This window comes from Crocodylus siamensis, chromosome 4, assembly GCF_052110815.1.
Source record: "Crocodylus siamensis isolate JL-2025a chromosome 4, ASM5211081v1, whole genome shotgun sequence".
Lineage (NCBI taxonomy): Eukaryota > Metazoa > Chordata > Crocodylia > Crocodylidae > Crocodylus > Crocodylus siamensis.
This window is the reverse complement of record NC_143398.1, coordinates 38,047,590-38,061,031: the sequence shown is the minus strand read 5'-3', so window position 1 is coordinate 38,061,031 and position 13,442 is coordinate 38,047,590. Positions and strand designations below refer to the sequence as shown.

At 42.2% G+C, this 13,442-nt stretch overlaps 1 protein-coding gene across 1 annotated transcript in view; it reads right to left on the bottom strand.

Moving 5' to 3' along the window:
* Positions 1-12,181, bottom strand: part of MOV10L1 (Mov10 like RNA helicase 1) — a 71,033-nt gene extending 58,852 nt beyond the window's left edge. Inside the window, exon 1 of the mRNA XM_090042131.1 lies at positions 12,008-12,181. Coding sequence (XP_089898257.1) covers positions 12,008-12,133 — 126 coding nt within the window. The 5' untranslated portion in view covers positions 12,134-12,181. The remainder of the gene's footprint in view (positions 1-12,007) is intronic.
* Positions 12,182-13,442: the final 1,261 nt, after the last annotated feature.

Below are 13,442 nucleotides of genomic sequence, written 5' to 3'. Positions count from 1 at the left end.
TGCACGCAAATGGTATAGTAGCCTGGTGGTCTTGTACCTCGGCTGAGACAGGAATATGATCCTGCAGCTGTTACTCTCACTGAGTAGTCCTATTCAGGATTCCCTCTGCTTACCCCAGAAGGGGCTAGAACAGGTACCTTAAACCTGGCTGTCTTATCTGCTCCTGGCTGAATAATCACATCAAGCAGGATTGCTCGCTGTGGTTGAAAACATCATAAGAATGATTTTCACAACATGGACTAGTTGCAGCTTGATGGATAAACCAAAGCAACAAACTACCAGAAAGAACTGCCATCTTCTCTAGGGAACTAGTGAGATACAACACTGACAGTGCAGCTCTGAGTGAGACAAGACTATAGGATGACAGTCAACTGTGGGAAGAGGGTGGAGGCTACACCTTCTTCTGGAAGAGGAAACCAGCTCAGGACAGATGCATTCACAATATCAGCTTCACCATCAAGAATCAGCTCAGTCAATTTATGGAACTCCCTGTGGGCACTGACAAATGTCTTATGGCCCTCTGGCTTAAACTCAGCAACAACCAGTACCTCACTGTCATCAGTGTGTATGCCCAACGCTTGATGCTGATGATGTCAAAGAACAGTTTACTCCTGTCACATTCTGACTAATACTCGAAAGGACGAAGAAATCATTCTCCTCAGTGACTTGAACACCAGGTCGGATGTCATCTGAAACTCTGGAGTGGCACGACTGAGAAGAAAGGAGTAGAGAAAGCCAACTTCAACATTTCTCTCTTAAGCAAATGCACAGAGCACAGTCTTTTTATCACAAACAACATCTTTAGACAGACACAAATGCAAGACCATCTGGGGACACTTGACACCCTTGCTCTAAACACTGGCACCTCAACTATGTTAGTTAAAACCTGCAACTGAATGGGTATCCACATCACTTGAGCCATGTGAGGGGCTACTGGACAGATCTCCACCTGTCAGATCCATTATGAACCTCTGGCTTGCTCAGAATAACTAAAACAGCTAAAAACAATGCAGAGGACTCTCAACACCAAGTATCTTTAAGACCAGAAGGTCTGTAATGATCTCCAACAGCATCTCCATGAAAAGCTGTGCCCTGTCTAGAAATGAAGGCAACATTGAGGAACTCTGGAAAGGAGTTTAAAACCATTGTGCTCTGCTGAATCCATTGGCTATACCACCCATCAACACTAAGACTGGTTCAATGACAGCGACATCAAGATCCAAGCCCTCCTTCAAGGGAAAAGCAGGGTTTGTTCTGTTTGGCAAGATGACAGCTTAGCAGAAGAAGGAGGTGTAACAGCTCCCCAACGCCCAAAGGAGGATCTGGGAAAACAAAAATCAGTGGTGGCAAGATAAAACCAAGAAGATCCAGCTCTATGCCCATAAACGTGACAATGCTTTTTCCAAGCAACAAAAGCCATCATCTATTGCCCAGCTTCCCACAGTCCTACTTTCCTGTGATCGCAGGATGGTTCAATGCTCCTCAGAGACAACGAATCTATCCAAGCTAAATGGAAAGACCACCTGAAGGCACTTCTGAACTACGAGTTTACTGTGGCAGACACCATTAAGTCCATCCATCAAAACCCTGAAAGGGGATTCTTTGCCAAACTTTCTATCTTAGGATAAATCTGGCAGGGTATAAAGGAAACCAAGACCAGATGGTATACCTGCTGAAATCTACAAGGCTGGCAGCAAGGAACTGCTACTGGGACTGCACAAATTTATTTTTCACATTTGAAACAATAAAGAGATCCCAGGGGATCTGAGGAATGCCAACATAGTGCCCATCTCCAAGAATGGAGATAAGTCTGTATATGGGAACTACTGAAGTATCACCCTCCTTTCCACAGCAGGAAGATCCTCTCCTGTACCCTCCTGAGCAGTCTTTTACATCTTGCTGAGGAAGTCCTGCTAGAACCTCAGTGTAGCTTCATGGGGCAGCTTCATGTTGCCCACCAGATCCAAAGAAGTGCCAGGAATAGCATGACCTGTATATTCATGGACCTTACGCCTTTGATTCCATCAATCACAAAGTCCTGTGAAAAGTACTGGGCAGATCTGCATGTCCTGAAAAGTACATCAAGGTCCTGAGGCTCCACCACTACCAGATGATTGTGACCTTTTTTCTGTAGTGGATTAGAAACAGACCCATTTGTCACCCAAAGTGGGGTCAAGCAAGGATATGTCATCATCCCAACTCTGCTCTCCACTGATTTGACAGTCATCCTGGTTCTCATTAAGTGCAGCCTTCCCTTCAGAATTGACACGGAATACCAAATGAATGAAGACCCCTTCAATCTGGGACATTTTCATTTGAAGACCAAAATATTCAAAACAACCATCCTTAGTCTTCAATAAGCATATGACCATGCCATCCTTGCAAACAGAGGAAAACCTCCAGATTGTGCTGGATCTTTTGGGAGAAGCCTATCTAACTTCAGTCTTCTCAGTGTTGCAAGCAAGGCCTAGCAGCAAGTCTAGCAGACTACCCCAGGCCATGAATGTGACACCCCCTCCCCAAATTACTAATCAAGAGAAAGACCCTGGAGGTAGTCGAGCACTTGCCCTGCCCCAGTAGCCACCTCTTAAAAAAAATGTTGCTGAGAAGATCCAGAACAGGATCCAGCAAACATGTGCCTCAATTTGGGTAATTGCTTTAGCATGTCTTTATTCACCCCAATCTCCAGGAAGTCACCAACATCCAGATCTAGAAAGCAGCCATCATTCCCACTCTCCTTTACAGATGTGAAATGTGGGTGATTTATCATTTCATCTCAAAAGCCTGGAACATATTACCAACAATTCCTCTGCAAAATCTTCCACATCAAATTGGAAGATCACTGCACAAATGCCAACATTTTTGCTAAAGCCAATGTTACCAGCATTTAGTTGGTGATCCTCAGGCACCTACTTTGCTGGACTGCATAGTGTGCAGATGCTCCCAAAACAAGAGCTCTACTCCCAGCATAGTAGCAGCCCAAGATCTCACAGTGGCCAGAAAAAAAATGCTACAAGGACACTTTGTATGCATAGCTTGAGAAAACAGATGATAACATCATAAGCTGGGAGGAGGTGGCTGCCCAATGACTCGAACAGCATTGCATCCTGAACCAAGTGGCAGCCTGTTTCAAGGTAAAACATCTTGCACCCTGAAGCAAAGAGAGCAGAGGAAGGAAAAGGAAAGGAATCCCAGCCTGCAGCCTACTCTCCCCCACAGAAATACCTGCAAGTTCATTGCTGACAATGACTCCTGGAAATTATCAGGATGTGGAGAACCAGGCCCATCATGCCCCAGGAAAATGTCACACATTGTCCCACCTGCTAATGCTTCAAAACGATGGATAAACATGCATTTCACTTGAAGCTGACAGCTGTCCTGAGATGCATCCTAACACAGCTTATCCACTTCATTTGGTGATATATATTTCTAGCCTCATAAGTGGATCATGGGTAAGTGGACCACAGGAGATTGTTCAAAGGAGCAATACTAACAGAATTAAAACAAAAATTAAAAAAAATCCTAAGACATGGTTGGGGGGAAAGGAAAGAAGGGCTGTGACTACAATCTAATGAGCACCTATAAGAACTTACAAAGGGGTCAAATGTTGGAGAAAACTTTTAATCTTCTCAAACTGAAAAGTGTACTTGAGTGGAGAATTCAGGTATGGAGAGATTTCATTTGATGTGCTCAAAATCCAACTCCAATCTGGAGCACTTCAGCTCCATGCAGGTGTGTGAAGCTACACCCACCCACTGGAGTACTTTAAAAAAAGGCCACAGAGACATACAGAGGTGAAGCTCTCTAGCCAGGTGACCAGAAAGCAGATATCCTTATATACCTCTTAGTCTCTGGTCACTAAAGTTAACCGGCTGCCCACCCAACAGCCCCGCCATTCTCTGCCCATCTCCCACCCCTCAGTGGGGCAGCAGATGGAGTGAGGAAGAACAGGGAATCAGAACAGCACCACTTGGACTGCTTCAAGTGCTTCACTGACATTCTTTTTTTTTTTTAGGGTCCTTTTTTAAATGCTTTATCAGGAATGAACAAGACCCTTGTTGCCTTAAGTGCTTCAACGGTACCTGTAACACTCAAACAATGTCTGTCCATGGTTCCAGACCTGCATACCCCCACAATCAATGACATGGTTATTGTGTGGTAAGACAGGATTTGATTCTGTAGCAGGTTCAGGGTTAATCAGCTCCACAGTCCCTCCGTGTCCTTTTACTGGCTCATCATTTTTGTTTCTTGTCCTTACTCTTCCAGGCAAACTTCCTCATTTGGGGTGAACACAAACAATACCATGGTCTTTCCCAAAGCCCTGCGAGTGCCTGGGTTTGAGTCTGCCACAGATACAGCCCACACTTCCTTCTTCTAACAGTTCAAGATAACCATATACAGAGTCTCTGATGCACTCAGTCTCTGGCCAGCTCCCAGAAGAGACACTCCAGGTGGGGTCCTTGGGCTCTGCTGTATTCACCTGCCAGCTCTCCTCCACTTGGCTCATACAATAAACCCATAACTAGTTTTACAGTCCTCAATTTCATCTCCCTTGCCTGTGAATGTAATTTAACAGTAAGGATGAAAAGGAAAGTTATCTAGACTGCTATAGAAGCAAAACAGAAAATAAAGCAAAAGACGAGAACAAATTATATTTTCTGCAGTGCTTCAACATCTGCATCAACCTTACAGTTGAAATAAAAACTGTTTTCGTTTCTTCAAAACAAAGCACCTCCCCAACACACACACTATTCGAAAATTGGGTGCATCGCGATACTGTAAAATGAGCAAAGAATCTGTACTAAGTATATCATTGGTTTTTCTTGGTGGATGATAATGTACGTGTACATATGGATAAACAATGTTTTCATATTAATGTTTTAATCAAATATCAGTTTTATGTTAATTAAAACACAGGCTGCAATTCTGTGCTGGATCTCTTGAGGTGTAACAACCAACCTATAGTCTTGGTAGAGAAGTGGCATGGGTAGTTTCAAAGCATCACTGTCTCCTCTTAATCCCTGGCTACCCCCCGATGCAAACTGATATTCTAGATTAGTTTGAAGAATTCAGGGAGATGCTACAATTATCATCAGCTACCTTATGGTAGCCAATTCCCTCCACTCTGGAGACATGAGGCTTCAAAATCAATCTACACCAGAACAGCTTATGGCAGCCCTATGCATTACCTGTGTCCATTCAGAAGACAATTCCCAATTGCATTCTGTAGGGAGCCTGACCCTGTATGTTTGTTGGGCATACTCTGAGAACACCTGCTGGCCTGAGCCCCTCTGGAGACTCAGAAGGAGAAACAGTTCCTGGAACTAAACTTGGCCTTAGGCACAAGTTAAACAGTGCTGCTACTCTGCCTCATCAAACTGGAGGTGCTTTGGACATGAGCAGAAACAGAACTTCTAGATGTCAGGGAACTTTGAGGTTGGAACTGAAGCACCTATGAAGTTCAAGCACCTCCAGGATTATACAGCAGCTAAACAGGAGTTTATAGGATTGCAACTTTAGACTTCAGCATCTCTTTAAATTGAAGTATGAAAGCCATTTTCTTAGACCCGCTCCCTCAATTTCTTGTTTTAAACATAACACTACACACTTACCCTGAATTACTTTTCTGAAGATTACTCATATTATACAATTTATGAAAATATGTTACTCTTAGTGATGTCTTAATGTACATATATCTGAAAATTTGACAGTGCCCATGAAAAACAAAAAACATTTTCATTAATTTCTTGCAAAGGTTTGTCCTTCATTTCATTAACCATTTTTCTTTTTTTTAAAGAAAATAACACTGGAAGTATCAGTGAGTCTTGTGTTATCCCACATTTTGTTTTTGGTTCTGAGAGTTTAAGTATGTAAGCCAGTGGTTCTCAACTTTTTTAGACCTGAGGCACGCCTTAGAAAATGCCAGCTATTAGTTTTCACTCATTTTTGACTACAGTAAAATAACAGAGCAATTCTTCTGTTACAAAGAACTCAGATGAACCACAGCAAGTTAAAATATTTTAAACGTTATAGATTCATATTTTAAATCTTTGATTTTATATTGTGAGTCATGTTTGTACACCTAAGCGTTAACACTGTATGGCACCAATGAAAGGATCAAGGAACCCCAGGGTGCTGCAGCAATCTAGCTAAGAATCAGTGGTGCAAGCCACTGCTATTTACTACCCACTTCTGAAGACTTGTCAGACAGTGAAATAAAATCATATATATATTCCTGTTACTTAAGTGCAGGTTAGGCCTGAGGGCCAATCAGGGATCAAGGTTACTAGATGGGAGTACAAACTGGAGTCAAGTCCACATGTTAGCAGAGTCAGGAACCAGGCAGCAACACAATCTGAGATCAGAAAGAGTCCGTTACCTAGATACTTCCTGTTCCTCTCTCTGGACCTGTATAGGGGAAAGGTAGGGGCAGATGACAGGAACTAGCCACTCAGATGTCAGGGTGTGGATGAAGACTCAGGCACTGAGGGATGCTTTAGGTAAGTCTCATCCAGCAGCAGGGTGGTGGGTTGGGGTAGGCTGCTGTGTTGGTTAGGCAAAGGCTCTTGGTTTGAGGCTGTAGACATGATGCTTATTCCATGGCACAGTATCATAACTGGCAGATAGTAAAATATACCACCGATTCATATTCTCTGGACTTTGGAGAGATTCAAGACACAGACAATTATTAGACTTAATCATTTCTAGAATACTGCAGCGTTCCAACAAACAGTTGGAGACTCGTCAGAATGGGAGAAAAAACAGGAAGTAAAAAAGAATGGAGACTACTGGTCGCTAAGAATTTCACTTGTCAGCCCCACGTATATTAAAGTACTTGAGGAGTTGTTAGGAGCTTACTTTGTTGAATGGACATCAAAACTGCTTGCAGAACTTGCCTTGTTTAGTCTTCTTATTGAGAAACCCATTTAGTCAAACTAATGCTTTAAAAAAGTCTCATAGGATGTTTGCTTTTAAGACCAATATTGGCAGTATCTTTTCAGGAAGAGCCATGATTCCTTCTCTTAAGATATATTATGCTTTAGGCTTCCTTTTATCTTGGATTTCTTTAAATATATATATTTTAATCTAAATAAAATCACACAACCATGGACTTTTCCTAGTTTTTTCTTCCAGTCAATTGGAACATACTGCCTTTATATTTGCTTTTGTTTGCTGAACAGAAATTATCAAAGCTCTGCACATAGGTGGGGCTTGTAACTTGCAAAAATTATTATCGAATATTTACATAGTTTAATTTTTTGATTAACTTGAACTACTTGGTTTACTTTAGACACTGCTCTTATTGCTTACTCTGACCAAAGGGATCTTACAGAGACAGGAGAGTAGCATGTAATGTTTGAAATCTTTTGATTCAGTATATAATGGGACATCCAACAAGTGGCAGTTTAAAATTTGAAAAACAAGCACATAAAACTGATTGCTTCAACTGCCAAAATTTCGGAAAGGGCTTTCAGGAGCTCATTAGCCGGTCCCAAGACAGATATACAGATTTAAAAGAAGGGTGCAATTTGCTTTTTCATATCTCTTGTTTAAGTTTCCACATAGTATAACATAGGCATTAGACAGCTATCAGGAAACCCGTTTCATTTCTACAGACATACTTGAGGCCACAGAAAGACGAAGTAAACAGCTCATTCTCTGGAAATTAAAACTTCTTAACCTTTTCACTTTGCTGACAGCTGTACTCTGTCCAATTCTGAATTAAAAAAAACCCAAGGATTTCTTGGAAACTTTCAGTTATTCCAAGATTCAGTCAAGTCTCCAGTGGGGAAAACTAGCATCTGTGGCTCACTGCCTCAGCCAGAAATTTTACTAGGCTATTATTTTGGCTATCACCACACACAAAAATATATGCAGCTTTCAGCTGAAGGTTACTGAATCACTGTAAACAAATTAAAAGCTATTAAAAAAAAAAAGAAGAAAATCTAGCATCTTTGGAAGCAGTCTGAACATCCAAGAGACGGGCTTTTTCATAAAAAAATTGACTACAGTGAGAGCCTTGTAAAATTCTGTATATACAGATTTTTAAACCAACATAAAGATTTAGTTATTCTATATAATAAAACAATGATCTATTAGAAAATGAGAACCAGATTAACCTATGTAGTTCCTCCAGCAACACATGCACCATTATTTCACAAGAAACAGTTCTTACACTTGGTAAATTTCTCCATGTCTTTCTCAACTTCAGTCACAATTATTTCCATATCACATTAAACCTTCACTTAAGCATGGAAAAAAGGGTGCCACAGGAAGTGTGAGAGATAAGGACAGGCTCAGGCTCCAGGTGTGAGGCAATAAGAAGATTACGGCAGGCTTAGGATCAGGCTCTTCCTGCCTGATCCCTGTGCAAGGAGGTAACCACTGTAACAAATGAGTTAGTTTTTGAAATGGTGTGCTGCTCAATTCAGAAAAGCTGTGGATGGGTGTCTTAAGTCTAAAACATTGAGAACCACTGATTCACATAACAGCCAAGCTGCAATCCACGAACCACTGGAAATCCATAGCACCTGCCAGTACACCATGAAGACCCTTCTAGTAATCTGACTTTGGCATTCTATATTTTCAATATCTTCTACAGGTAACAGGCCCTTATTTACTAGCCTCCAGGCTGATCTTTAAGCAGCAGCCAAAAATAAAAAGAAACAGTCTAGCTGCCTCTAACAGATCACATAAGAGGCAAGAAGAGCCATTGCTAGTACTAGAGCTGCCAAAGGCAACAGGAATGAAATATCCAGAAGAAATATAAAAAAGTGACCACATTTCAAAACAGGCTAAAAAATAAGGTTATAGTTACCAACCTGTAAAGTTGCTATTTACAGGCACCAGTTATGTTACAAGGCTTGTTTTGCCAAGATCAGCAACTAATAGATCATAAGGAAAGCAACCACTTAAAAGGTTTCTAGAAAGGAGGAAATTATCAGCAAAAGAGTCGTGGAAGAATAGGCTGGCATGAAGAGATATAGGACACATGAAGGGGATCTGACCTAGCTGGGATGATGTCAAAGATACGACAGTTTTACAAAAAACAAATCTCTGTGTGTACACACACACTATTTATTAGATCAAAATCAGTTTTAAATAGGGGTGCACTGACAGGTTTTGGGGACTGATACTGATAATCAATTTTTAAAGAGGCATATCGGCCAATACCAATCCAATTTCCGATACAGCTGCAGCTATGTGCACCTGGTAAGCCTGTTGTGGTGGAAGAAGAGGGAGAAGAGAAGGTGTGGGGGGCATATCAAGGTCCCCCACACAGTGAGGGACGGAATGGGGCTGGGACAGGAGCAGGACAGAGCTGCGGCTCGTCCAGGGGTGGGGGCAGTTTGTGTCACTGCTCTGGCCGCTCATCTGGGAGGGCACAGGGGTAGGGACGTGTGCCCCTAGATCTGCGCTGGGTAGGGCAGGGCAGGGCAGGGCAGGCTGCACTTGGGGTAGGCAGCAGTGGTGCTAGGAGGGCTATGAAGAGGGAGGTGGCAGTCATCCCAAATTTCACTGTAGCCCTCGCTGTACCCCACTCCCAGTGCCGGCACCACCCGCCTCGAGTGCAGCGCAGTGTGGCCCTCATCCCAGCTCACAACTACAGCCTGCCCTGCACAGATCTGGGTCACGCGTTCCCCTGTGCCCTCCTGGATGAACAGTGCAGTGGCAGGAGCCCACCCTGCTCCCACCTGGATGAGCTGCAGCTCCATCCCATGGTCACCTCACACCAGCTGGGCAATGCCTGCCCCACTCTCTCCCTCTATGTGGAGCGCACTGATCTGCCCCACCACGCTTCCTTCCCCTTTCACCACAACAGACTTATCACCTGCATGCAGCTTTTCATGCTGCCAGGTTATGCTCCTTCCTGCCTGTGTGCTGCACTGTGGCTGCAGGCATGTATGGGCATTTATTGGCTAAATTAAAATCGGCCACATCAGGCTGATTTCCGATACAGTCACTTTTCTTTATAATCAGTGCCAATCCAATATCAGACTGAAGTATCACTGCATCTCTAGTTTTAAATTATGCTTTACTGGGCTCCTACCCTGAAAGCTTTCTTTGAAGCCAAATTATTCAGTTATCTAGCTATTTTATTAGCCGCTGATTAGAGCTCCCAAAGGAAAGATGTCATAAATGCCAAGTTCAACTGAACCTCTTGAGAAGTTCGAACTACAGCTCCACGTCTACTATGACCCAGTCAAAGAATGGGAAAAGCTACTAAATTCCATCTCGGGGCTGGTGAAACAATAGGGCTAACCACTCTGGGATGCACAAAGTCAGTGGTCCTAGCAACCACAACTGTTGTAGGCACTCTGATAGTGATGGAAGGTCTTAAAATATGGATAAATATCAGGTACCAGTGTGCAGCAGAATGACTTAAGGCATCTATCATTTAAAATAATTTTAAGTTTTGTTTTGCTTTTGTATTTTTATTTTAAGAAAGATCCATTAATACCATGCTTATGCAGAACCCTCTTGTAAGATCAGGGCCACACTATGGATGCTCATCCATACAAAGTAAAGGACTCAGCCTGCAGACGTAAGAATACGACTTTGGATGGTTCACACGAAGGCTTACAGCAGGACCAGATGCTAAATTCCTATACCAGAGGTAGAAATTTCATTTTATATATTGAACCAGGGATGCAAGTATCTCTTTAAAAAGTATTTGTTTAATGATATTGGTTAAATGATTAATCAGTAACAGTGGCTTTGGACACAGCTGCTGCTGGGAGCGGTTCCTAGTTCCTGGAGTCCTTTGGTTCCAGGGAGTGGGGGCAGAAGCAAGGCCAGCTGGACAACACTGCCTACATGAAGCCCTGCACTGAGAGGGAGCACCTGTGACCCAGAAGCTAACTGCTTAATTGATGAGTCATTAAGCTGTTGCTGTTTTCTTCTTAGGCCAGTGGTCTCCAAACTTTTTATGGTGAAGATTACTTTTTTGGCATTTCATGATCTACCGGCCCCACACCTACCCTGCTCCCCAGGACCGCCCCCAGACAAGCTGCCTGGGCTCCGATTCCACTCACCCAGCCAGCACAGGTGGCAGGGGGCCTGGCTTAGTCCAGCCAGGTTCATCTTGCCACTCCCAATCATGGAGCCTCTGACAGAGTGGGATTGACTGTCAGGGGCTCCATGATCAACCCCTGTTTTGGGATATGGGTAGGGACCTACTAAATTCACAGCCGAAGTCAGGTGCACTGCGGCTCCTTTAATCTTACACATTCCCCTGCACACCCCGCCACCATTGACTGGTGAAGGGGCTGGGCTTGCAGCTCACTCCTCTATTGGCGGAGAAGCAAAAACCATGGTTTTTGCTTCTCTGCTGATCAGGATGGAGCACTGGGGCCCCTCTGGCAATTGAAGGCAGGGGGGTGGAGGGAAGGGGAATGCAGAAAAACATTAAAAATTAAAGAAACTGCCACACACCTCACTACTGCCATGAATTTGGTAGGTCTTCCTCCTGCTCCTTCCTCCTTCCCAGCCACCCTGCTGTCTTCTGATTTCTGCTGGGGCAGCGTGCAGCTTCCATTCCCCACTTCCCTGCCAGAATGCACCAGCCAGGAGCTGAAGGATAACTGGTATGCCAGCAGGTTACCACTGCACTTACCAGATAAACAATTAATTATTTAGCCTTTCACATCCTTATGCTGAACAGGATGAAATTTTTTTAAAAATGAGGTCTTGTTCTCAGATAATTTCCAGGTATCTGATCAGTAAACCAGATGCCTATCTTTTCTGTCCTGGATTTTGAACATTTTTTGACATTACTGAAAACAGTTTCAGTATTCAACAATTTGTATGGATTCAAATTCAGTAGTATGGGACTACAATAATCCAAGTCACTCTAGCACTGTGATAATTAAACCCAACCACAATGATAAATTAACACTCAGTTTGGAGTTAATTTACCTCATATCAAAAGAACTTTATCAGAGTCAACTTAAATAGAATATACTAAAAACCCTAAAACTCATTACTATACTCATGTATTTCTTACCCTGATGGCCTTTAATCCATTAGATATTTTGTCCTCTTCAAAAATGGCAATGACTTTCTGTCCAACATTCAGTGGTATACTACTCATTACAGCATCATTTGTGAAGCAGATAAAGTCATCTATCATGCCATAATCATGACAAAACCTTGTCACTACTCCTTCTAAGGTTTTTAACTTTCTTTCATCTGAAGTGGCAGGAAGGAGAGATTTAAATGTTAATAACAAAACATCTGATCTTTCTTTAAATTGTATAATAAAAAAGTAAGCATCTTAAATTGCAATTTAATTCTGTTCTCTACTAGCCTGGCCTAGCACTGTTGTTGTTATAGAACCATGTCAGAGGGCATTGAGCCAACGTCAATAATGATTGTTATTAAGAAATGAGTTCAGATGTCATTTAAGGATGATTTCACAGCGTTTTTATGGCTACCATACACAATCTAAAATAGCTATAAACAAAAATAATTTTTGTAACATCTTCATTCTGATCTATAACTAATACCATCTGGAACCATTTAAAAAAAAAAAATCAATAAATTGAGAGCAACATTTTTCATTGCATAATTTTTTATAAACTTTGTTTTTATTATCTAATGAGATTAGACTATTCAGTTTAACTTCGTTTCATTTTGCAAGTCTCAAACTCTTGGATACAGGGTAAGGTTTCAGTAAACAAAAAAAGGATTGTTAAATCCAAACAAATGTTTTCCATAGTGTTTTTAAGTTACAATGAAGCATGTTAGTAGAATTTCACAACTGTCTAAACAAATTTGGCTAAACCTGCCAATTCCATAGAAGTTTCATTTCCAAACGGTACAGATAAATAGACCCATGTTCATGTTGCTGAGCATTTTTTTGGTTTCATTTCCAACCAAAAATATTTACGGCACCAGACACCTGCATTTGCAATGCCTGCCTTGTCAAAAAAGAGAAACATAAGTGTGTAGCCCAAGACATGCACTGGATTCTTGAAAATATTTTAGAGAGCTAAGCTACTGTTGAAGATCAATAGAGCTGTTTAAGACACAGGTTAAGTATTTGTGTTGCATCTCCAGAAGAAACAAAGATAGAAGTGTCAGTCTTAAGTTTTGTCATCTTAAAAAAAAAAAAAAAAAAAGTAGTGAAGTTTGCACTGCACCCTCCTTTCTTTATTGAAATGCTCATCCAACAGCAGGTAGGACAGAGAGCTGCCCTGTCTTACTGCAAGCTCCACAGGGTTGTATATACCTGCTGGCAGGTATCACAATATTTACTTTGCCTTCTGACTGGACTTCAGATAAGCCCAGCTAAGTGCCTCTCCCTATACTCCTAAATAGCCACAGCAATGCACACCACAAGCCCAGCACTCGGCCATGCACCCACAGGCTGTGCCACAGTACCTGCAAGTTGGAGCCTAGAGCAACAGAATCATAGAAAATTAGGGTTGGAAAGGACT